Source organism: Oenanthe melanoleuca, chromosome 1 (genome assembly GCF_029582105.1).
Source record: "Oenanthe melanoleuca isolate GR-GAL-2019-014 chromosome 1, OMel1.0, whole genome shotgun sequence".
In the NCBI taxonomy this organism is placed as follows: Eukaryota; Metazoa; Chordata; class Aves; order Passeriformes; family Muscicapidae; genus Oenanthe; species Oenanthe melanoleuca.
In genome coordinates this window covers 5,014,461-5,040,675 of record NC_079333.1, presented here as the reverse complement: position 1 = coordinate 5,040,675, position 26,215 = coordinate 5,014,461, and the positions used below count along the sequence as shown (strand labels likewise).

Here is a 26,215-nt window from a genome sequence, read left to right as displayed (position 1 = left end):
CACAAAGGGCACAACTTCTTGCTCCATTGCCAGCAGATCCAGCTTAAATAATTTGGTCTCTAGTCCCACCTTCTCTCTGAGAGCTTGAATTCATATAGTTGTACTGAGTAAGTGTTCACGTGGCTGTGCTCTTAAGATCCATGAGATGATCCATGCTTTTTAAATTACAGACTTTGGAGAGTTCATTCCAAACTCAATTAGTCTAATCTAGACCACAGGCTCATGAGGAGCAGGGTATGTACCACTGAGAGGCTTGGAGTCACAGAAAAGACAGGTCAAAAAAAGGGAAAGAAATAATGTGGCCACTATTGCTGTTAGTTCCCAAAAAATACATCATTTAAGAGGTTTGTTGCTTGCTTTTTTTTTTTTTTTTTTTTTTTTTTGTGGTTTTTTTTTTTTTGTTTTGTTTTGTTTCTAAGAAGGGTTAGACCTGAAAAAGCCTGACACATTTTTGTTTTGTTGTTTCTGCAACCCCAGCCCCATCAGAAAGTCCACCGCCACCAGAGGATGGAAACTACAATTCATTTTGGTGGAGTCCTTGCTGCACATGCTGTTACCAAAATATTTCTTTATTCTGAATGGTAGTTCTGCCCCCATAAAGTGGCTGAAAAGATCTCTTGCCTCAGAGCTGGAGAAAGGACAAAGCAGGGCCAGGGTGGTGACATTTACAGAGTAAAAGGTGCTAAGGACACAGAAGCCAAGCAATATTAGCCCAGGTGAACTCTCCTGCTCTAATACTGTTTCTGTTCATTTTTCAGACCAGGCACGTGCAGAACCTGCTGATGGGCATTATCTGCACCCAATGAGTCCTCACACAGACTGGGCTCACACTGGGGCTGCTGATCAGCTCCTGTGCCCTCACTCTCCACTCCTGCCATGACAAGCCAGGGCACTTTGTGCTCTCTCTCTTCAGTCACTGCAAATCTCATGGTTCAGAGCCCACAGCATCAGCTTCATTGCATGGTTAATTCAGGTCCTCTCTGCTGGGAGCCAGGCAGACTGGGAGAACTACGAACATCTGAGGACATTTTCTATCCCACGTTTTCCATATTCTCTCTTAGTCATCCATTGAGGTACAGGAAGAATGGGCAGCAGGCCATTTTGGGATCAGCCTCTGTCTAGAAATGGCAAACAAAACTGCTGTGAGGACTTGCCTGACTGCATGACTTCTCAGACAGCTGGCTGTCGTGCTCTAAAAATGCCAGGTTGCCACCTACCTGTGGCCTGGACCACACATTGGTTTTGGTGCACCTGGTCTTCTAGACTTGTAGCTCTTGCTGCAAGTGCCCCAGGATCAGACTTGCTCCTCTGGCACTGAGAGTGAATGAGGGGGGTGCTGTGGCAATAATTTTACTCCAGAATTTACTATATATATAGGATATAGTACACTAATACCTTATGCAGAGCAGATGGGCAGGGACAGAACCCAGGTTCACTCCCTGGGCTGTCACACATGGGTGTAGACAGAGTAAGAGTCCTGATGAGCTGAGTAAGATGATCAATGCTCATGCAGCAGTTTTGTGTTGCCACTTGATGTGCTGCCTGGGTGTTACCCTTCATTTTGCTTGAATTTAGTGTTAATCTGCAGGGAGCTGTTTTCCTTTTCCAGACTCTCCCTACAGGCTGCTTCACAAACACCAGTGTTCTCCCTCACTCACCTGAACAGTTTGTCCAGTATTTTGACCACGTTTTTCAGTTGTTGTTTACCCATTAATCTGAACTAGTTCAATCATTAAATCAAGTGTAATTGAGATACTCGAACAGGAAATCAGTTAAGCTTAGCTGCAAGGGCAGCTTTTTAATTGATTTTCTTGCAAGTAAGGTTGAGCTTTTCATAGAAGTGTGTGGGTCTCAGATCTTCCCAGAAATACTTGGGATGCTATCCACACTCTGCCTTTCAAAGATCTTTGAAGCAGTACAAAACTAGGCTTCTGCTCTTCAAACACATTTTGAAATGTGTTCTCTGCATGCTGCACATGCTTGAGTGTTGAACTTTTAGACTTATAATTCTCTTGAAATCCTCTAAAGCCCCTTGTTGTTGGGAGCTCTGTAACTCCAGGCTCATTGATATAATGAAGAAAGTTGGGACACTTAGGAATTGTTTCATCTACAATGCAGCATCTTCTCATAATTAAGAAGTGTCTCTCATCAGGATGACAGGCTGTCCATGGAGACCCCTTGATTACAGAGCTCTGCTACAGTAACTTTCTTTTTACAGCTATTCACAAGAACCAGCCTAGGTTGCATTTTACTGAAACTGGGGAGTGAAATTTTTCATTCAGGCATCATGCTGGCCTGAACAGAAGGCAGCCTTGGATCTCTCTTATGAGAAGCCAAAATAGAAAATTATATCTATAAATATATATTTCTATTTAAAGAGAAAAAAAAAAAAAAAAAGAAAAAAAGAAAAAAACCAAACCCCAAACACATTTCATTGTTTTCCCCCCCCCAGTACTATTTAAAACACACCTTAGGCTCAGAAGCTGCTACCCATACAAATTCTGCCACTCCGTCCATGGGGTGAAGGTCTTTTAGTGCATGGAACCAAGTGCTCCAAGCCTTGGCAGCTCAGCTCCACAAAGGTGCAGTTCCAATTTGCATCAGTAGGTTCTGGCTGCCAGAGCTGCACATTGCTGTCTCTGTAAATTGGCTGCCCTGGGGTGTTATGTGCACTGTGGTTTTACCAATGCTGAAAGCTTCAGCTCAAGGAGCTGGGACTCCAAGTTATAAAGAAAATTGTTCCAGGTACCAGATCTACACACCTTTTCTGTATTGCACCCAGTAACTGTGGCCAAGCTCATGTATGAAGATTTGTAGGACCTGCATGCTCAAACTTTAACTGCATAGGTCTACTCTTCAAAGTCTAAGATCGCCAAAAACCTGAAAGAGAAATCCACCAGGAGTTTACAGGAGTTTAAGACAGTCTTCATTTTAGTGGCCTCACCCTCCTTGCAGAACCAGTGCTGTGAAGATGAGAGAGGGGTTGCAAGCCCCTTGTCAGGGATGCTGCCAGCAGCAGGGCTGTTCCCTGAGGCCAGCCCAGAGCCAGCAGCAGTAAATCCTGCTGGGCTGTGTCCTTCCAGCAGGACACAGTCCCAGGTGCCAGAGACCTCTGAGCATTCTCTGGGAATTGGCTGACTTACTTTAACCCACATTTCCCCCTACATCCTCCTGTCAGAGATCCATTTGCAAGGACCATGGGTGTCTTTTCTGTCATTGCACATAAATTTAGTAATGACAAACAGATATTCTGGAAGGACACTACAGTGGGCAGTGTGTCTTTATACTTTTTACACACTTTACACATCTTTTACACACTTCACACAATGTAAAGTTTATAGCTTTTTGTTCCACTGCTTTACTCGATTTCCACCCTATTAGATATTAAAAGTCCTTGCTAAAACTTGTAATTCCAAGGTGAGCAGGCATGAGGCCTGTAAAAACACATTCTGGTTTTGCCAGGAAGCAGAGAACTTTGAGAGACTAAAGTAATTAATGATTTAGCAGGCTCTTGAGTGTAAAATGCCACCATTTGGAGCTCTGCCTCTCACCATCCTGGAGTACCTATTCAGAGACAAGTGCACTGAGTGATTTGTTGCTCAAAGAGAAGATTTGGTAACTGGGACATGAAAATCACTCCCACCTGCTCTGGAGAGGCTGATGGAAACCAATTTGACATGTAAGCAGAAAGGATTTCTGTCACACAGCAAGGACTAAATGAAAACACTGCACCTGCTGTCATAACCAGTCCTGTGCCATTTGAGGCAATTTTTTCAGACTCCTTCCTCTAATTCAGAAATGGCCCTGAACCACAAACCTGTACCTACAGGCTCATGGAAAAGTGTGACTGGGCATGGAAGAGTGCAAGTTGTAACCAGGAATCACAGTGGGAGCTGCAGGGCACCTCTGCCTTAGCTGGCACACTTTCCCACCCAGAAGTGACTGCTGCAGTGCTCTTAGCTGGGTCACCTCTCAGTGCTGGTCTTCCTCACCCTCATGAGTCTTTAAGGTATGGATGGGCACCTTTCCTGCTCCATGTAGGCTTGGAGACTTCTGCAGAGGGGGAGCACTGAGGGACAGATGGAGGAGTGATGAAGAAGCCCAAAGAAACACTGAGCACTTTTACAGGTGGTAAAAGAGGATGAGACAATTTTCAGAGCCAAGGGATGCTGTGCACAGGGAAATTCAGAGCAGAGCTGGGAGCTGCCTCTCCTGCACCTGACTGCTGATAACACCTATCAGCTGTGACCTAAACATGTAAATGCTGTTCAGGTTACACCTACAAACTGTGTGAGTCTTAATCCATTATTTACAACACTGAGACAGGATCTGAATGAAGTTGCTTGTTTCTGACACAAAAATCATCAGTCCAGAGTACTGCAGATCTAAGGACAGAGAGGTCAAAAGAACGTATCTGTACTAAAAAGATAAAAGTTTTCTGAATTTAAAAAGAAAAGTTTTACATCTGCAAGAGCAGGAGAGAGTTTACCCTTTCTCTGAAGCAGTGTGTCTCCATAGGGTACCTATAGGCACAAATTTTTTGTATGGAAATGCTGGGCAGAATGTTCTTGTATGTTATCCTGCGAATTCTGAAGGGTGTGCTGCTCTACTGGAAAATATTTGGTTTATTGCCCATTAATCAAAAGAAACGGGTTGAAAATTACTCATGTAAATTGCTCATATCTTAACAAAAATTGGGCAAATTATTTGCCTGCAGGATAATAAAAAGGCAGATTGGTGGGAGCTTTTCCTGCTTTTATTCTCCATGGTGACAACTCAAAGGCAACAACTTTGACACTGTAGGCATGGCAAATGTATAATGCTTGGTAATTGGGGATGTGGATGTCTCCCAAAAAGCTATAAAAGTGTTACATTTTCATTATAGAGTATTGTTGCATCCTTCACCCCCTCATATTGGAGAAGTTCATTACAGGGGAGGACAATCTAAGTAAAATAACAGCAGCAAAGAAAGCCACTCATTCACTGTGTAATGGCTGGGAAATGGCTGTGGCAGGCAGCAAACAGAGGCAGGAAAAAAGCCAAGCCCATCTGTAAACAGCAAGAGGATTGAACCCCTGGGCCAGGGCTTAAATTTCCCTGGACTGAATTTTGCTTTCAAGCCAAGCCTGTCGACTTCTAGTTCACACTTCTAACTCACATGCAGGTAATAGCACCTTGGAACTCCATTTGCTTTCTGACTCATTAAATGCTGCTCCTCTCTGCCACTGCTCTCACCAAAGACAATGAAAGCTGACAGCATTTGCTCCTGCTGTTTGCACTCCACAGCTCTGACTGCAGCTGCCACGGGGCTGAAAACAACACTGACCTGTTTTGAAATAATGTTCACCTTTAATTTATAAAATGTTTCCAGTAACTCCCCTGTTTGGGCTTGAGAGAATATCTGGAGAGCTTGGGGTTTTGTTGCAGGCATTCTGTAATCTTTGTTTTTATAGGGGGTAAAAGTGCCTTTTTGCAAAATGCCACTCATTCTACTTCCAACCTGGTTGGAACCCCTAGGCACCACACTGAAGGCTGACTGGAAACAGAAAAAGGAAAGCAGAGGGGTCAGAGAGGCATTACAAGCATGACAAAAAAATGACTGGCAAAAGGGAGAGGAGGTGATGGCCTCCCCTGGCAAAGGCCCCTGTGCAGGCAGGGGTGAATGTCAGAAAGAATTATAAAGGTCACAAGAGAATTCACATGGGAATCATGGCAGGTTCCTTCCTTTAGTATTAGCTAATTTTGTTCTTTAGATTTTTGCTGTTTCTAATGCTGGTAAATCCAGCTGGCATTTTTGAGATCACATCAGAATGGTAGCTGTTCCTTCACATTATGCAAGATACCTTTTCAAATGTTCCAGGAAATGAGAAAGGGACTTTAGGAGCCCCAGGTGACATGAGGGTGGTTTCAACATCTCAGCTGTTGTAGAAAGCATGTACAACCAGCAAAGCCTGATGGAGATGCTAACCACAGAGGTTTCTGGAATTACAGGGGGAAATCTGCAACACCTGGCAGATGCCAAAGGCATCTTTGCTCCTGGATTCTAGTTTGCTCCAGTAAAAAATGGGCTAAAGCCCCTTTAGCATTTATTGCCACATATTCCAAGTCCTGTACTTGGTGACCAAGAAGGAATCCTCAACCATATATAGAGTGAAAGCTACCTGGAGAAAAAGACAGCTCCATGCAGTTTCTCAACAATCTCCACATCATTAAAATTATTTTCAGAATAGCCCAGGCATGATGAACACCCTGGTGCTGTGTTTATGTACCCAGAACAGTTTGTGGCAAGGTTTGACTTGTGACTGCTCATTCTCAGGGATCTCTGCTAGCAGCAGCTCTGGGGTGCACTGCTGATGCCACCCCTGACCCAACTCCTGTAACAAAGGTGAGGATGTTAAAACTTCAGTCCCCTGTATCATATACCAGCACAAAGACCTGAGTGATTCTGGCTGCATTTATAAGCTGTTTCAGCTTATAAATGTTGAGAGTTTCTCAAAAATTTGAAGTATTCAGGGTGCTAATTTTGTTAATTTTCCATTTCAGTGGAAATTGAGTGTTCTGAGGATGTTCACACTGAAGCCACCCATTGAAACTTCTACAATGTACTTTAAAGGAATTATTAAAGGGATTGATGAGAAGTCATTAGCATTGGTATTTTTTTTCCCATTCAATTATGTCAAAACTTTTTTTTCAGTAGCCAAGATCACTTTTTTTTGACAGCACAGCCAAATCTACTGCTAAAGCTTGATCCTGCTTTTGCTCTAGGGGTTCTTTTAAATTTTTCCAGGATTGTCTCATTATCTCTTTTCTTAGCAAGTCACTGTTGTGATGCTGTGATTTTAAGACCAGAAAACTCTCCATGTCCTTGACATGACCCAGACATCCATATCCAGTAAGAAAAGGATTTTAATTTTATGCCAGCAATAAAAATTCATCACTGGAAAACTTATAATTTGAGACCACATAATAACCAGGCTCATTATTTCCCAGGGCCAGCATTCTGCAGGTGTTCTGAAAGATGGCACAGACACAAACCATTACTCCTCTCCTGAAACATGAGGCTCCTCTCAAGCTGTCTGTCAGTCTCTGGCCCCCTGCTCCCCTGCTGCAGGAGTCACAGGTCATTAGGGTTGTGCAGCTGTGAAGACACTTTAATCACCCCTCACTTCTTGATTTGGTCCATTTCCTGCTGCTGCAGACGCATTTCTAATGGGAAAAATAAAGGTGGCCTGAGGACAGACATGATCAGTAACTGAAAATTCCTGCAGATTTGTACAGAGAGATACAAAACCCAAAATTTTGGAGCAAGGTTGCTGCTGCTCAGATCTGATTTCAGGGAATTAAGACCTCCTTTTTTTTTTTCTTCAGCTGAAACTTCTATCATCTGGTAAAACTCACAGAATCACTAGTCATAAAATCTTCAATACTTTTCCAGGTACTTGGATTCAAGAGATGTTTCCAAATTCTCACAAACAGTTGTTTGCACAATTAAAACAGTTTTCTTAAAAGAATTAGCTTGCAACTACTTATTTATAAGCTAGATATACAAATGGCAACTTCTTACACACAGTGTACAGATGCCCTAAAGTACCAGCACTGAACAAACAAAACTGACTCAAATAAATGAAACTGGTATTTTTAATACACACAACTCATTCCTGAGGGCTTGATCAAATAAACTACAGTGAGATAAGGGACAGAACATAACTGAAATGAGAATATTGTAATGCTCAGGTTTCCAGTATGATTTAAAAGACAGAGGTATTCAGAAACTGTAAAACCACTGGTTTGGCTCCTTTCTGGCATAGTCAGATGCACTTTCAAATTTCTGTCAACTGTTTCCTGGGTCTGATGGAAATGAAAGCAGGCTAAGCTCCCTTGAAATTCATGGCACAGGGGTTGCCAAGGCTTTCAAACTAACAAAACATCAACTTGCTCGAATCCTCATATGTCAGAAATGAAATGTTTGATTTACAGCAGCATGTAGTGTAGCTCTGCAGCTCTTCTCAAGGCCTCAGAGACCTCAGATGGCAGCCACCTGCCCACCTCTTGCTAACTGGGCTGTGATTTTCCTAAGAACACACAATTAATGGTAAAAAAAGATGAAAATACTTAAAATGTTAGTCTCTCCAGCCATAATACAGGTAAATGCAGTTGCTAAGTTGCTCTCCCTGTTTGAAAAGTCATGGCACTCAGGCATTCGTGTCCCCAGTGACTTGGTAGAAGGGAAACATCAGACCTGTTCTAAAGGGATAAAAGAAGAAGGCCTTGGATACTCTTGATCAATCAGCCTCACTCCTGTGCCCAGAAAGATCCTCCTGGAAGCCATCTCAAGGCACATGGATAGAAGAGAAGTGATTAAAGATAGCTGGCATGGCTCCACCAAGGACAAATCACACCTGCTTACTTGGAGACCTTCTATGACAGAGTGACTGCACTGGTGGATAAGGAAAATCCATCTAATGTCATACACCTTGACTTCTGGCCTTTGACACAGTCCCACACTGTTTCTAAACTGGGGAGAGATGGGTTTGATGGATGGACTAGTTGATGGACAAGGAATTGGCTGGATGGCCACATCCAGAGCATCAACAGATGGCTCAGTGTCACTGGAGGCAAGGGATGCCATCCAGAGTGACCCTGGGACAGGCTTGAGGAATGAGCCCATGAGAACCTCACAGAGTTCAACACAGCCAGGTGTGGGGTGCTACACCTGAGTCAGGGCAACCCCTGGTATGGATACACACTGGGGGAAGAATGCACTGGGAGCCCTGAGAAGGACTTGGGGAACTAGATGATCTTTAAGGTCTCCTCCAAACCATTCCACAATTCTATGATTTTATACTGGTGAAGGCTGGACACGTGCTCATATCCTGGGCTGCATCAGGTGAGTGACCAGCAGGCCACAGAGTGGAATTTCCCTCTCCTCCTTTCTCTTGAGACCCCACACAGAGCACTCTGTTCTACTCCGGGGCCACCCACACAAAGACATGTTCCTGTTAGAGCAGGCCTGGAGGAGAGAGACAAAAATGGTCAGAGGGACTGGCACTCATCATCTATAAAGACAGGTTGAGAGAGTTGGGGCTGTTAAGCCTGGAGAAGCCTCTGTGGAGACCTTGGAGCCTTCCAGTGCCTAGAGGGACCTATAAGAAAGATGGGAGATAAACTTTTTACCAGGGCATTGATTTTCAAGTAAAAGAGGGTAATTTTAGATTAGATACAAGAAAGAAATTCTTTACTGTGAAGGTGGTGAGACACTGGAATAGGTTGCCCAGAGAAGCTGCAGATGTCTCATCCTTGCAAGTGTTCAAGGTTCATCTGGAAGGGACTTAGAGCAACCTCATATGTGGAAGATTTCCCTTCCCATGGCAGAGGGTTGAAACTTTAAATCTTGGAATGTTTAAAGGCTACCTCCTGCATAAACAATTCTGCAGTTCCATAGTTGTATGTTCCTGCTGGCTAATCCCTCTCTAGCCAGGAAGACTCAGGACTGGGATTTCCAAAACTACAGTAATCACTAGAGGAGTGCAGGAGAACATCATCCTTTCATCAATTCACCTTCTCACATGGAAACTGTCATCAAATCTACAGAGATTGTGTTTCCTCTCCCCTGGGCATTCCTGGTGGGTGAACTATCTGGCAAAGGAGCATTACAGAAATTAATGTATCACTTTTATGGAGAACTGCAGTGATGTTAATATACCTTGTGTTCCAAACAGTACTGCCAGTTTGAGCATCTGAGACCAGACAGCTTCCCAAATTCCCAGAGGAACAACAAAGATGTCATTTCAGAGGCTGATAATGTCCATAACACAACAGGGCACTAAGTTGTTTCTTGGTGTAATAGAAACACCTTAAAATGGACCTTAAAATGTTCCCATCATCTTCCCTCACATGATGATTTTAGCAGCTAAATAAATGACAGCATAATACCTTATGAAAACCAGAATGTCAGGCTTCCAAATGGTGTGAAGCACTCACTTCTAAATAAAGCTCTTCCTGAGACAACAGCCACTAAAACCACATCCCAGCCAAAGTGAATGGAGTGGGTTTAAGTGAAAAGTGTGACTTTTGTATCTATCCACAGTGCTTATTCTTTTCCCACTGATGTTACTGCTCTCTTCAGTAGTAGTTTCTTCTGGGAAACTATTCCCAGAAAGGAGTGATACCAGTGGCACAGGATGAAGGTTTTCAGCTGCCCTCTCACTGAGACTGTCCCCTTTTTGCTTCCTTGAAACAAAAAGGCCACTCCCTAGAGTGGCAGAGGTGTCTGGTGGTGCTGGAAGCAGAGCACTAGGAAGGCTGGAGCACTGCTGTTAAAACAGTGGAGTAGGTACTCCAGCTTGAAGCTCCACAGGGTCACAGTTGAGCTGCAAGGAAATGCAATAGCATCAAAACAAAACATGGCTGGGGGCAGGGAGGAAACAAATCATGCTCTCATCACAATAAAAGCTACTTTGACCCATTCTCAAAACAATACATCAATCTCACCTGCAACTCTCATCACACAACGAACAGATCTAAATATATTGAACAAACCAGCTCATAATTGTCTCTTCCCCCATTCAGCCTTATCAAGGTAACATCTCATCAGTCATTTTCTTACAGAGTCTGAAAGGATGTGGATTTTCTTTCATGATTTAGGGACTGATCAGCTGGAGGCAGTCTGCAGTAGGAACAAAGCCTCCCCCCAGCACGGGGGCCATACAAAAAAGGCTTTAAGCATGGAGACAATTTTGATCCAGAGAACTGAGGAGACAGAGACAGCAAGAGGTACACATTCCTCCCTCTGCACATGGGGCAGGCAAGAGGCACAAAGGCAGCCTCACTTGTAGTTCAGGGCTGCAGGGGCAGTAGGGATGAGGCTGCTGTCCAGTGCAGAGTGGAGGGCACTGGAAAACAGGGTGCCAAAGAGAGCCCCAGGCTCATTTTCCTGGCAGGCTCCCAGAGCCTTCTCAGATTGAGTGCTGTCCATTGGAGTCTGTCTCTTACAAAAGCCTCAGCTCCCCTGGATGAAACATAAAATTGAAACAGTCCATGGCTGATGGCTGCAAAGGTTCACAGAGGCATGTCTTGCTTGTTGCTCTGCATCTTCTCCCCTGCAGTCACCTCATGATATCCAGCCCATCAACATGACAGGTCCACAACAACTTCAAACCACAAGGGACATCCTTGTTGGGAAATCATTCTGAGAGGAAAGAGAGAAGATTACATGTCAACAGGAAAGCTTTCATTGGAACAGACAAAGGGACAGACAAGGCTTTGACAAAGACACAACTAAACAGCAACAGCTTTGTCCACTCACATCCAGTCCTCTCTCCCACAGGCAAGCTACTCTAATGATAAAGTCTCCCTCATACAGACTTCCCCAGCTGGGTTAGCAACCAGCAACCATGAACTCATCAGCCCTCACTAGCTTGGACTGTGACAGGATGTTCTTCACTTGCTGGAACCCTGGGTGAGGAATGCCTTTGGCATGATGGCCCCCACAGAAGCCCATGGGCCCACAGGAGTCTGTGATCTCACCTCTTTCAGAAAAATGTCTCTTACATCATGCCCTGCTACCAGCCCTGTGCCAGTCCAGAAGAACAAGAGCCTCTCAACCCTTCCTTAACAAGGATCAAGGCCAAAGCGAAGCTCTATAATATCTGTAAGGCCTGGGTAACTTCTCTACCACAATCCTCCTGAACTCTATTAGATAAACTTCCACCACCTTGAATTATCAGGCCACAGATGCCAAAGACATCCCATACCTGCCCAGTCCCAGGAATATCTGGCTTTCCCCTCCATCATGGACTCCTGTGCCCATGGAGCTCCATGGAGGAGCTAGGAGTAGGGGTATAGGAGTTCTGGCTTCCTACACCCACAGTTCCTTCATTCCCCCTTTCCCCCAGGGCGTGACACCCAGACTCCAGGTGTCACCCTCCTGGAAAACCCATTGCCTCTGGTTAGTAACCCCTGCCTGGTGGCTCTCCACTCAGCCTATTTGGACCAGGACCACCAGACATGGCCTCACTGTTTTCTTGGGGTCCTTTTTCCTCTTCTTGTCAGAGGCATTGAGGTAGGCCTGTTCCCTGGCCCTGTAGGAAGGGCCCCGGCTCAGCTCCCTCTCGCTGTAGGGAGGCAGGCTGTCCTCCTCCTCCTCCTCCTCGTCCTGCTCGGGGGACGACGACTGCGGCGGCGCCTGCGGCTTCTCGGCCTTGTAGGTGGAGGGTGGCGACCAGGCATAGTAGGTGCTGCCTCCCCTCTGGCTGGGCTGCGAGCTCAGCTTCGAGGGGGTGGCACAGTGGTCACCGCCCTCGTCGTAGCTGCGGGATTTCCTCTCCAGCACGCTGCTGAGGTAGGAGTGATCGTACTTCTGGCTCCCCCCGGGCGTGCGGCTCACCAGCCGGGGCAGGTGCTTCTCCTCGTGGGCGCGCCGGCGGGGCGGGCTGTAGGACCAGCCGCGCTCCGAGTCCGGCGGGTCGCGGCCGGCCCGGCAGCGCTTGCTGTAGTACTCCTCCACGGAGCCGTCCTGGCGCGGCGGCCGCCCGCCGTGCGGCTCCAGGCGCCGCAGCTCCTGGCTGTCTGCCCGCCGCGGCCGCTGGCTGTAGGACTCGGCAAAGGCCGCCAGCTCGTCCATGGACACGGCCGGCACTCCCACCGAGAAGCTCTTGCGGGACAGCATCTCCGACTTGGATCTCTGCTGGCTGCAACGGGAGCAGGTGGTTAGAGGGCAGGAGCCAGCCGTGCTTATCCCCTCGGCTGCCTGCACGGACAGTGGAGGGAAACAACCCCTCCCTCCCCAAGCCTTTTTTGATCATCTTCTCTGGCCATTACAGGCCCAGGAAGAATCTTGAAGTATTTTCCCTGTCTGGTCTTCTCAGGCTCGGCTGGGATTTTTCCCAAGCTAGAGCCTCTTTCTCTACTGTAAACATAAGAGAAAGAATTATAACAAAAGATAAACACCTGCTGGATCCGTGAGAAGCCTAGAACAAGAGGTGTCTCCTTCTCTGACCAATGAACTGTCTGTATTTTGTTATGCACCAAGTGTCTTATTTAAAGCAAAGGCTTCCTTCAATAAATTGCTCTTTCTTGCTCTTTCTTGCACCATGCAAGACAGTGCCATGTTACTTTGTCCTTTCACCGCTCTGTAACCCTTATACAGTAACAATCTTGCACAGGAAGAGATCTATCACATCCTGGAAACCCCCGGTTCTCTCTGCTGACTGTAAAGGCAGCTTAGTGCAGATGGCTCAGGTTCTTCATGCCTAATGTTACCTGAGCTTACCCCCAGGTTGCACCTCCCCCTGTTCTCCAATGTGCAGGGCTGGACCTGCTTCTCCTTCATCCTAGAGCTTGTAGGTGTATATCCTGCTGGAAAAACCCAAGAACCCAGCTATAGAAGCTCACAGCAGGGCGGTTTTAAAGCAGGTTTAAAGACAGTGAGCTGGCACAATAGCCCAGTACTGAAGGAAGAAAATCCCTGCCATTGCTTTCAGGATACTGGGCTGCTTGAGGGAAGGTTGTACTATCTCTCTTTTAGGCACCAGAGTGCAAGTCCTTTGGGCCTGGAGCACCAGTCTAGCTGCACCAAAGCAGAAGGGTGTGACTCCCATACAATAAAGCCCACCAGCACTGGGAAGTGATGGAGGCATCAGGTCCAGAGCTCAAGAGAAGATTTGCACTTTCCCACTATGGGAAGGGTGGCTTGGCTCCCTATCGATCGCACTCTTACATCCCACTGGGACTGGGGCTTGTACCTAGCTTTACCCAGCTGGGTAAGCTTCAGCAGGCTTGTGGCAATCAGCTTCATTCTGACCTCATTTAATGACACATTAAGATTTCCTATTTCTCTCCAGCCCCTCTTTCCTGCTAAGCAGAGCACGGGCAGCAGGAAACAGGGGAGAGCTACCAGTCCATCTGTCCCTTCTGCTTTCTTCACCACTTTGCCAGATCGAGCTGCCCCCCGACATGGCATCCCTTACCTGTGCCAGTAGCTGTCCCTCTCATCCCTGTAGTCAGACACAGCCTGTGCCCTGGAGGTGCTGCCTCCCCCCACGGCTCCTGCCCAGTACTCGGCGTCGCTGTCCCTGTCCCCCGCGGGCGGCAGAGGTTTCCTGCGCGCCTGCCGGTAGGGCTGGCGGAAATTCAGCTCCTCCTCGTGCAGCGAGCTCAGCTCCGACACCGTGTTGTTATCTGCAGGGGGGGATGCAGGAAAGAAACCAGATGGGCATCAGCTGGTGGCAGCCAGGCAGGGATGCTGAGGGTATCACAAATGGCTGTTGGAGTCAGTGAATTCTTCAGAGAGAAATCAGAATGCAGGGATTGAATAAGTTTTAGAGTGAGTTCCAATGCTTTTAGTGAGTAAAAGGTCTCAAATGCCACAGTAGTAGCTTGTGTTCTAGTGAAGATTGCAAACATACTGATATCTTCAGTAAAGGCTCCAGGCCCTCAGCTGTAGACAGGAATTAGACATACTAGAGTTACAGTAAGAATATTGCTTACATTTCTTAGATAGAACAAGATAGAGTGTACGCGTAGTTCTATCCGTAACCTGGTGTGCTAAGAAAATAGAATTCTAATAGGTTAAGGAGTAGTGGTCTGAGTTTGCATCTTAGCTTGTTGGAAAAATCCTATATAAGACTATGTATTGGGAAAGTTGTTACTTTTAGCTATGGCTTTTAGCCATTGTTGCCTTAGCCATTCTGGCTCTAGCCAGAATTGTTATTAATTGCCTATTGCTGCTGCTTTGCCATTGCCTTTTGCCATTGCTTGTCTGCTTGCCTGTTGAGACTGATGTGCTTTGTAATAAGATGTGCTTTGTAATAAATACACTGTTTAACTATTAGCTGCTTTGCTTATTTACAAGATTACCTGACAAGTAAGAGCCTAAGAGCTCAGAGTAGGAGCCTATAGAGCTCCGGAGTTCGATGCCTCTTAGAGCACCCAGGGGTCAGAAGGAACCCCCACAAATGGCATGAGGTGGCTGGGTTCCAACTTAGCACAGCCTTCAGGAAGAGCTTCCACTCAATGGCATGAGTGAGCTCCCTGCCCTTGCAAGGTGGTCACCAAGCTTGGTGGGACACCACTACAGCACAGAAGTTGTGCCACCTCCCCTTTTCCTGGTGTGAGACAGGCTGGCTCTGGATTTGGCCTGACTTGCTCAGCTATAACAAAAGCAACCTCCTCAAAAAAAGCTTTAAAAAAAAGTAAAAGTCTGTCTGAATCACTGTCAGTCTCTACCTCATCAAGCACACTGACATCTGTAGGCCTGACATACCAATCTGCAGAGGTCTTTTTATAGTAAATCTTGTGGGTGGAGAAGACTGTGTGCTCAGCAATGACTGTTTTAGAAGTATATATAATTTGTTCGTTATGCCTAATCTGTACAGAGCTTTGATGTAGTGTCATTCCTTAAAGCCCTTCCCTTCAATGATTTTTAGGATCCCACATGTCTGTTTTAAGTGAGCCTCTGGCAGTGCCTAACATGGGTCAGCTCTGTGTGCTGCCCACAGGAACTGAGCCCTCTCCAGAGCCACTGTCCTCTGCACACAGCAGCCACAGGACAAGGAGCAGCACTGCAAACCCTCCCCACACACCTTGTCCCATCCTGTACCTCTGTCTCCTAATGTGGAAAAATGCTCACTTGGGTTTGTATTCTGACACACATTAACTGCAGCCTCAGCCTTTATTTAAGCTCAGTTCTGAGTTTGCACCACGTCCCTATTCACCACCCTGCTCCTTCTGCAGGGCAACAGCCACTCCAAACAAACTTCCTGCTTCCCTGAAGCAGTACTGTGGTCACTGCAGCCCACAAAACACACTTTCAATAAAATCATCCCTCTCCTATCTTGCCATGCTGGGAATTTACAGACACCACATTCTGAAGAAATTGTGAAAGCAATATCCCAGCTGTTATCACACCACAGGCTGCAGAAGGTATGAGTAGGGACTTGGTTTTCAGATGTTGATGATCCCAAAGTTTAATTATATGAGTGGACAATTTTCATGAGCTTTTCAATATCCCTCACATTTCTCTAAGAATGATCACGTAAGCACCAGACCTTGAAAACTGGAATATACCTGTACATACCTAAAATCTAGACTTTATCTATACCAATTAGTTTATCCTGGATATCATATCCTAGGGGCTGACCCTGTGGCAAAGCAAGTGAACATTTAACTATGAATTTTTCCCAGTCAATGGAAAATAAAATCAAACCATGCTTGTTTCTCACATCGTTCTCGCATCCTCCTAGCTGGGTCAAACTGAGCCAGCTCTTTCTCCACATAGTACAGCACCTTCATGGAGTCCCTGTCCTTGTCAGCCTGGATCCTGTACCCCTTGCGCACTGCTGGGGAGAAAAAAGACAACATTTGAGGAAAACCCATGTAAGAACAAGGAGCCTTTCCCACAGCACTGCCTCCATGGCTGAGCTCACGTCTGCAGGCAGGTAGGCTGCGTCAAAACACACTGAGTCAGTCGCTGCTTTAGACAAGAAATTCGTCTACAGTGTGGGATGTGAAGTTGTAAGAACTTGCATCATGTTAAAAGTTTGCAAATGCCCAATTTGTACAAGCCAGTGCATCCAGTGACAGACACTGAGCATGGTGGGACATCCTCAGAGCCTCCCTTGTGTGTTACTCTGCAGTTGGCCTGCTTTGCCCAGCTAAAACAAAAGCAATCCCCTCATTGCCACTGAGTGATTCCAACTCCCACAGATGAAGGCAGAGAGAAAAGCAGAACTCATTTCTCCTTCCTCAGCACTACTGAAAGGATTTGTCATGGTATGGGAGAAGCAGTCCCAGAAGATCAGGCTTCCTCTAAGCTCAGTCTGCAGGAGAAACAGGTGGCTGAGCATTTGGGAGTTGGCACTGTGCAAGACCACTCCACCCTCCCACCCCCATGAATTTTCCTCACACAGGTTGAAGAGCGTGTGGCAGAAGCTCCAGAGAATACAGAAGGAAATACAAAGTTCCACAAAGCACATCACACTGCTTTGAGATTCATCCTGACTCCAGGGATAAGGCCAACCAGGTCACTGGGAGCTGTGAAACTGCTCTGGGATTCTTTACAAGTTTAACTTTACAGAAAAGGTATCCATCTTATACATGAAATGCTTGACTTCTGGGAAGTTTGGACAGCTTTTTGACTTGTCTATGTGCCTGTGTGTGAAAAAGAAGGCCCTATACACCTGGAGCCAAAGCAGATTGAACTCTGGCAGGTTAGGTCTATGCACACTTTACCTACTAAAAATAGCTACAAACAGCCTGACTACCTTAAGGCAGGTCTATGGTCAGCAGAAACTCCACCTTTCCACTGTTTCTTTGAAGAAAATAAGGTTTTTATAGCAGATTATTTAAGAAAAGTTTCATCCTGGAACTATTTCAGGATTGACAGAAATGCAGGTCTAGATACAGGAGAGGACAACTCCTCAACTAACCCTCAAATTCAGCCTTATTAAAGAACCATCATAAGGACAATTCACTTAAAAACTACAAAATGGAGCCTGTCTGCCTTGCATGGGGTTAACATGTTCCCTTGTGGGAATACTGCAGTGCTGCATGAATGTTCCTGCAGGGGAACAATTTAAACACTTGGACAGTGCTTCTGAGCCAACCTGTTCCTTCTGTTTTATCCCTCAGCACCACAACACATCTAGCTATTAACATATGGGTTCAGTAGTACAGTGCATAGTATGTGCTGTGTGGGCTGAGCAAGGACTTGGCAGAGATATTCTTAGGCACCTCCTGTGCTAAACTGCTGTGCCTGTGACTGTGCACTAGGAAATAACCATGCTCTGCTTCAGGAATGGCTGTGCCATAGAAATGGGTAGAGGGATTCCTCCCACAGCCCCACAGATCAAAGTGCTTTGCTGTGGGTTTGGACTGCACATGTGTAAGATAAGTGATTGCATTTTGAGATATTACCTTGTGTGTCTGCACCTGGGAATGGTATAGGATCTAAAAATATAGTAGGGGTCTATCAGGGTCCTTTTTTTAATGTGCCTCCAGACAGCTCAGCAGACAGCAGTGTGGTTTATTATCCCTGTGAGTGAGTGCACAGTGGCTGGAAATGCAGACAGTGGTTTACAGAACACAAGGAATCTCTGCCTCTTGAAGTGGAAACACAGCTGGTCTCCTCAAGTGAGGCTGGACTGCTGGCCTCAGAAGTGACAGCTCTGCTCAGCATGAGCAGCAAGGGCACTTCTCCACCTCCCCACCATGGCTGGTACCTCACTTCTGTCTGGTACCGTGCCAGGAAAGAGGCCTCTCACTATTCTTCCTTCTAATGTGCTCATTTATACACAGGCCAGCAAACCACTCTGACCTACTCATAACCTCTGGGGAACTTGAACAGGCAGCTTCCAGACTCTGTCTCATCAGACCCACTGCTCACACTGAGCCTGTGCCAAACATCAATTTGGGCAACCTCTATAGCTCCAGGAACTGATGGAGAATTAGCTAAGCTTCATGCTAGCTTCATACTAAACTTGCTATTGCAGCTGTGTATCAAAAGGCAAATTAATTTCTTGGTTAATTTTGCAAGTATTTAGAAATTAATTTTGGATTTAAATCTGCAAAGATAACTGTGAACAGCTCATAAAAAGTATTTTCCTCTACAGAGGAAGCAGTTTTGTCTCTACGTTTGTTTATTAAATACTTCTCATAATGATACTAAATGTTCAACTTATTAAATCTCTTTGTTATTACTTCATCTGAGAACCAAAGATATTATTGTTTCTTCCTCATACTCTTCATCTGTAAATTGCCATAATCCTTTAATCAGGTCTGAATCCTTTTAAGCCCATTTTAATTATAAAGAAATAAAGATGCAGACATGTTGACCACATGTCCAGAACCACTTGCTGAAGTTAAAGGGAATGGAACATTCTTCCCATATTTTCATCTCTTCAGTTCATAAATTTCTAATGTTTAATTTGTATTTAACTAGACACTATTTTTATTTTTCTGTGGGTGGAACCAACTCAGGCAAAACTGTAAGCTGTCTCCCTCCCCAGAAAGGACAGCACTACTATTTTTTTTCAGATAAGTATGTTTAGGAAGTAAATGATATCTCATCCTTATACCCTTTTAATGTTAAAGATCTAGGACCAAAAGCTTCCCTGTATGCAGAGTTTAAAGGATCTACTCAAGAGCCTCTAGGCAACCACTGTGTTTAAAATAGAGCATAAATCCTAATTTATCTGTTGTCAAAACTCTTCTAAATAAGAGAGCTAAATGTTTTGAGGTTTTTTTTCCTCCATTCAGCCCTAAGTTTAGGATAGAGTTCCTAGGCTTAATCTGAACTTTGCCACATGGCTTTTATGTAATCCCAGACAAATTTTCTAAATATCCTCAGGCCTGAGTTTGCTCACTAGATCCCCTCAGAGGGGTCATTTATAAGCACAGAATCTATCTAGGGCAAAGGATGTAGTTTTTAGCCAGAATTACAGAATCCTCCAGTCTCTGTCTCCCAGCACTTCCAATCCCATTTTTTTTTTAAATGAACTTGACAGAAAGGTAGAAATACCAAAGCTACAAGGCTTCAGATGAGACCTACAGCAGCTGTGTGGAGGACACAGAGGCTTTTTATTATCCTTCTGAGAGAGGCTTTTATTATAAACTCAACCATTACCTGTTTTGTTTAGCTTGCTGCCTGGCCAACAAGCAAATAAGCAGCTTGGAAAAGCCACACAATGTTTTCTCTTCTACAGCCTGTCATTAGGGGATATTCTGGCATTGTGGAGGACCTTAAGAGCAAAAGAACAGTGTACAGGCTATAATTTTACCTTAGCTTCACAGTTCACACACCTTGAACAGCCCCATGATCCAGACTAAGGGTTATTGCAAAAAATATTAACTAATTTTTTTAACAGTTTAAGAATCTCTGTTGTCTTGCCACAAAGGTTAAAGCTCTGTGATAACATTTTTATTTGCCATACATACTATTTCCTGTCAAGTCCTGAGGTAAGGGATTGAGCCCAGACACCTGATTTGGATGCATTACATATTAAATGCATCCTTCTGTGTAAGGATCATGGGGTCCTAAGAGCCATTCCATTTGGCTACCAAATGTATGCACTGCTTTTTATTCTGAACTTGTGCTCTGCTAGCAGAAACAAGACTGGGAGCAGTGATCTGACTCTTAAAAAATCCCTGGAGTTCCCACAGCCAGCACCACACTCTACATGCAGCAACATTTTTCACAGGAGAAAAAAACTGAAGCACTGGGGTGTCATTCATCATTTTCTGACAAAGGCTTTTGAATTGGATACATTCTGCGTTGGATCAGTGATTGATTTATTTCCTGTTTCAAAATGCTCCATTCCAGAGCTCCATTTTCATTTCAGTGGCCAAAAAAAAGTATGATTGCTGAAAGAAAGTACTTTTTGTAATTCCAGAAAGGTTAATATACTGACTGGGGCAGTGGAAGCATGTGTAGGGTTGTTTCACAAGCTTAATTAATAATGCTACTTAATCTTGGCTTTTCAGATGTGTTTTATCAACACATTGTCATGAGTTAATTTAACAACTGATACTTAGTGTGGTGCTTTGAAATCAGACATGTAGCTGGGTCAGTGATGAGTCTACATTGGTGAGAGTCATTCTGCTGCAGAATGTTTGAATTTAGAGAACCACTCTGACCCTGAAATGCATGTGGCTAAATAGCTGCCCTCTTTTCTCCTTGATGGCTGCTTCCTCTGCAGCAGCAGAAGTGACCCTCCCCAAGTCAAGAGGCATCACACTGACACTCTAGTTCTGACACTCATCCACATCTTCTTCCTAGTCAGAAGCCTTTCATCATTCACATTTCACAAATGTAAAGGCTGAACAAAAAAAGTGACCTTCTGACTTCTGTACAGTAGAGGACAGGGTCCAGCCCCAAAAGATCTTAGGCAGAAATATTAAGGGATTACTTTGCCCAAAATGCCATGGGAACAGTAAAACATGCTGCAGCAAAAAATGCTGCCAGAGTCCAAGCAGTGTCATACAGAGGGCTGGAAGGACAGTTTACAAAGAGAAAACAGCTTGCAAAGCATCAGCTTTAAGGGGAAAATGGCTCCTGCCTCTGCTCCCCTGAAATCATCTTCATCCTTTTGTCCACTGCAAGCAAACATCTGCAGCAGTAATGAGAGGGGTCCTTTACAGGAACTTGGCTTCCCATTCCCTGCTGATCTAATTAGGCACCCACAAACTTACTCTGTGTTGATGGTCCCAGAAAAGTTAGACCATGAGGCTCTAATGCAAATGTCATTGTCAGAGACAGGATTAAAATGCAGCTTCCCTGTGTTTCTTCTCTTCACACCACTCAATCACTGACAATTGTTCCTCCCCTTCCCAGCCCTACTCCCAGTAAAAGGACTGAATGTTGTGCCTGGCACTGCAAATTACCATTTTGGCTTCCTCCACTGGCCTCACTTGGGGCCAAAGGAGGGGGGTGTGACTTATCCATCAGCACAGCAGGAGATGGGACACCAGCAACAGGAACACTGGGGATGTAGTATGGACCTGGCATGGCAGAGACCGCAGGAGGGTACCCAGCTTTTGCTGCTTTGCCTGCTATATACACTGAAAAAGAAAAAGAACAAGAGTTCGCATCACACACCAGCCCCTCACAGGCCCTCTGGACACGTGGATGAAACCTGCACCAACATTGGTGGCAACCCCACAGGAGACAACCACACAAATGAATTAACAAGGACCAACCCAAATTTCTCTAAGCCTCAAAGGGTACTGAGGTGAGTTTAAAATGTGCACTGTATGGAATAATAGTGCATATAAAAATAATGGCACTGTGAGATGCCCAGAAAGACACTCAGGGTGCTACAGCCAGTGTTACCGCTGCCATGATTTACTGGCAGTTCAGCTTTAAAAATAACTGATGACTCAAGCAGCAGGATGAGGCTCATGGAACTTGACAGATCTGACTGAGCCTGACCAGGAACCTTGCTGGTTGCAAGGATTTTGCACTGTTGTAGAGGACAGCTGATTTGCATTGCCAGGAAGAAACCTCCCAGGATGCTCTTAGCTCTGACCTGCAACATTCACTGTCACAACAACAACTTTGGAATGGGAGCATGACACTTTGGAAAAGCAGGCACAGCTGCCAAGGCAGGGAGGGCTTGGGGAATTACATTTGTAATTAACTTTGAGCATTCAACCATTGAGTAATAGGTCAGATGCTTCACTCCCTAAGAACCAGTTCTCTAGCCAAGCAAAGTGCTCAGGGCAAAGGAAGCAATACTAGCAGATTCTCCTCCTGTTCTGTCAGGGAGCAGAAGTAGTAGGGAAGATTTGCAGCAGGCTTGGGCAGGGTCACTCACGTGCCCGGGGACAGCAGCAGGACTCGGGACAGCAGGGGCAGCGGACGTAACAGCAGCAGCTGTGCGGGCAGCACTGGCACCAGCAGATCCCCACCAGCAGGAAGAACAGGAACGCCCCCAGGATCACCAGGCCCACAAAGACCCACTCTGGAAAACAAGGGCAGAAAGGGAAATACTTACAGGACTGCACATGGCTGTGGAAGAGAACGTCAGCAACATCCTTCCAGCAGAGAGCACGGGGACAAAACACACAGGTGAGTAAAAGAAGTGAACCAACACAGGTCTAGGACTAGGGATACTCCTCTTGTGCCACAGCAGAAATGGCACAACAGTGAGAAACGAGCTACAGAGATGTGGTCCCTGCTGGCAGCATCTCTGGCTGGCTGAGAGGGAGCAGCACAGAGGCAGCAGCCCTGGCTCCCCGGGCAGAAACCCTTCACCCCACAGCAGCCTGTGCCAGCCCCGCAGGATGTGCTCCATTAGCACTTGGACCTCATCAAAGACTCATTCTTCTTGGCCATGTTCATGCTCTGCTTATGTGTTTGTTCCCTACCACGTTCTGGTTTTAATGGGCCAAAGGATGGTGAAAAGCAGGCTATAAATAGCCCAGTAAACGAGCCAGGCCTGCCCCTTTGCATCAGGCCTACGCATGCAATTATTCTTCTTTTGAATGTGCCAATGAACATCCTATTCAGGCGCCACAGCCAGCCAGCAAACCTAACAACCACTTTTTTCTCCCCCACTGAAGCCTCAGATGATGTGTGCCAGGCCCCAAACGGGCTAAAAAACACCCTACAAATGAAAGCAGCAAGAGCTGGCCCATAAAAGCCAGGATGGGGCTTAAAGAGGAAGGAGAGGGAGAAAAGGTTTCTCCAACTTTGCTGCTGGAAAATCTGGTGGGAGCAGGGCTCAGCCTGTGCCAGGGTAGCCCTTCTGCCACACAGGATGTCCACAGACTAAGGGAATGGTCAGTGAACACATCTGGACCAAGAAATTACAAGACTGAACATACAGGAGGCCTGGAGCTGGTCTTAGGTCAGAGAAATGCACCAACCTATCTCAAAGCAAGACTGTTGGTGGGGAAAAGCCTTCAGGTGTACCCAGGGGGTTACTCAACCACCTTGGAAAAATGGCACAAAGCAAATAAAGACATGGTGGAATTGCTTTGCAATGGGAAAGGGTTTCTCTCCACTTCAGAGGAAAAAAAGCAGCAGACCACTGTCTCCTAACAGAAGTCCAGCATCCACTAGAGAGTCTCCTGCCACTTTATTATTTGAGATGAAGAAATATTGATACAAGGATTGCAATGTGCATGAAGAATCACACTGGAAAAACAGTGCACCCCTCACCTGTGTTGCTAAGCTGAAAAGTCAAGGAAAAATATTTCACTTAGACCATTCAAAATAGAATTTTTCCTAGTTCTTAATACAACACAAAAATAATAAGTGTCATTTTTGATTCATCCACAGCATTCTGTTTGAACAAAAGTAGGATTCTTTACTTTGTTGGAGCTCTCCTTTACTCTTTTACAAACAATTACCCTTTTTAAAAATTACATTTTAAATCTAGAATTTAAAATTTCCTTTGAAAAATGTCAGTCAAAGATCTGGCATCTACAAATCAAAACACTTCAGAAGTGTGAAGTGATTTTTTTTTTTTTAATTCTTTATTTCTTTTTTGGCTGACACAGATGAATTTCATTTAAGTTTGCATTTAATTTTGGTCCCTCTGGAACATTTTTTTGGTGTTGAACTTACTATATACTGAGAAAAATTCAGCTAACAAGGAAGGAAAGGGCAGAAGGGAAGCATTCATGAATGGAAAGCAAGAGCTGAGAGATTACTGACAAAATCCCTCAAGTTTTGCTTCTAGCAGATGTTTTGCTCAGTATTTTCATAAATTACCTTGACATAGAAAATAAGATTGTGTTAAAATATCATGACAGGAAGCAGTAGGGATGCATTGTCACTAAAGGCTGGGACATGTTATACAAAGGGCTAGTTGTCCTTGGTTGTACAATAGGAAATGTGAAATGCAGTATTATCCTGAATTTCAAAGTATGCAGCAATACTTTCATTGTCATAGGTTCAAATATCAAGAACTATTTTTTTTCTGAACAGGACTTCATTGGTTGAAAAGAACTGAAAAACAAGAGAAATGATCCAGTATCCATAGGATTATTATTGTCACCACTCACACAATACAACCACCAAAAATGGCATAAGTAGGCCAAATAAGGGAAGAATTTCCTGTAGTATTAAGGAAATATCAATGTCATCACACAAGGCCTGCTCTCCAGGAAACTTCATCTGAAGTTACTGATGTTATACAGCTCTGGTCACCTTTGCAGCAGAAAAGGCGAATTTAGGTCAGAGCTGATGGAAATTGGGATTTGAGGGATGAAGGGACCCTGGAGCCTGCCTGGCAGCAGGGGAGCTGAAGGCTGCTGAGTTACTCTGTTAAACAGAAGGCTGAGGGAAGATGGAGCTCCTGCCTGTAAATATGGTAGGAGGATAAATGCAGGAGGAAAAGCAGGTATTATAATTGAAGATCTTATATAAATGGACAGAAATAGATGATCAGTGATGTAGAGAGAAGCTAAAAGAAGCCCATCAAAGAAAGTGATCCAATGGGAAAGAGAAAGGCCAAACCTCAGGCTACTCCTAAACTTGCTAAGCTTACAGAAAGGATGAAATTACATGGTGCTGGGGATAGAATGCAAGATAGGGAGCCAGATTATCCTTTCCAGTCCTGCACTTCCTAATCTATGCCAATCTAAGCAACAGCTTAGTGGCTTTTTCTTTGCTGTGTTCTCATCTTGTTTTCTACAACCATCATGGACAGAGAAGGAGGTGAAACAGTACTGCTTGACACAAGTGGCCAGCCACAGCCATCCAGTGAAACTCAGATGTCAGATCTCCAAAGTTGTTAGTGAACAGTTTATAACCACTCCATACAGGATAAAAGCCTGGTAGAGGGAAAAACAGACAGCAAGTCCATTAGAAGTGTACTGTGGTCTCCCTGAAAACATTCTAGGAATACAAAAGGGGGTCAGGTTAGTGTGTACATTGCACATTGCAGGATACTCACTCAGCATATAAAGTGGAAGCCTGAAATCAGTGTCCCAGCCACAGACACCTGTGAGTCAAGATTTCACTTCACAGGAAGTTGGACCATTTCCTTTTCTGATAAGATTAAGAAAACAGCAAAAAAACCCTGCTGGCTCTTCCTTTATGCACAAAACTATGATTCAACAATTTCCTGATACAACTGTGTGATGCTGAGAGTCAAATGACTACCAAGTGTCCTCACTGTTTGGAAACTACTGGTTTGTGCTTGCAGAAGTATCAGCTTTCCTTTAGTCAGGTAACAGGCAGCACCAACTGCTGAAATGTGGTTTGCTGCTGCATTTCACACTCCCTTGCTGCCTACCCATGCAGTGAGGGTACCAGAAAGATATCTGGCCCACACACCATAATTTAATACCCATTCAATAAAATTCTAAATAACAGGGAGAAAAGTGTTAGGCAATAGAGAATCAACTGTTATCTATGCTGAAAAGACCAATCCCTCTCTCCTGCCATGCAGGAATTCCAGGGTTACACTGGGAGTGGGTGAGTGTCTGCCTTCTCTCTGTTTGCATCTCTGGGACAGGCTCAGAAATAGCTTCACACATTTATGTGGAGCTGCATTTTTGCACAAACGTGTGAAAGAAATGCTCCTGGCACCACCAGGGAATGATCAGATGACTCGAGGGCTAAATATTCTCACAGCTTTTCCCTTTCAAGAGCAATCTGTTGCACAGCCTCTGTCCCCCCTGCAAGGAGTGCCACAAGTGATGGCTCTCAGTGGTTTTGGCTAGCAAGGGATTTATCACAGAGCTCTCAATTCAGGCACAGCCAGCT

General features: G+C 45.1%; 1 protein-coding gene across 5 annotated transcripts in view; it reads right to left on the bottom strand.

The window, feature by feature from the left end:
- Positions 1-4,734: 4,734 nt before the first annotated feature.
- The window catches only part of ILDR2 (immunoglobulin like domain containing receptor 2), a 41,610-nt gene continuing 20,129 nt past the window's right edge, over positions 4,735-26,215 (bottom strand). For 2 of the 5 annotated variants that reach the window (XM_056493253.1, XM_056493262.1), the window contains 6 exons: positions 22,311-22,457; positions 21,379-21,555; positions 16,221-16,337; positions 13,968-14,178; positions 12,017-12,689; positions 4,735-11,188 (listed from right to left, as the gene is read on the bottom strand). In XM_056493253.1, coding sequence (XP_056349228.1) covers positions 11,153-11,188; positions 12,017-12,689; positions 13,968-14,178; positions 16,221-16,337; positions 21,379-21,555; positions 22,311-22,457 — 1,361 coding nt within the window. In that variant the 3' untranslated portion in view covers positions 4,735-11,152. Of the gene's footprint in view, positions 12,690-13,967; positions 14,179-16,220; positions 16,338-21,378; positions 21,556-22,310; positions 22,458-26,215 lie in introns of all 5 variants that reach the window. The other 3 variants (XM_056493271.1, XM_056493233.1, XM_056493244.1) reach the window with 3 other exon arrangements.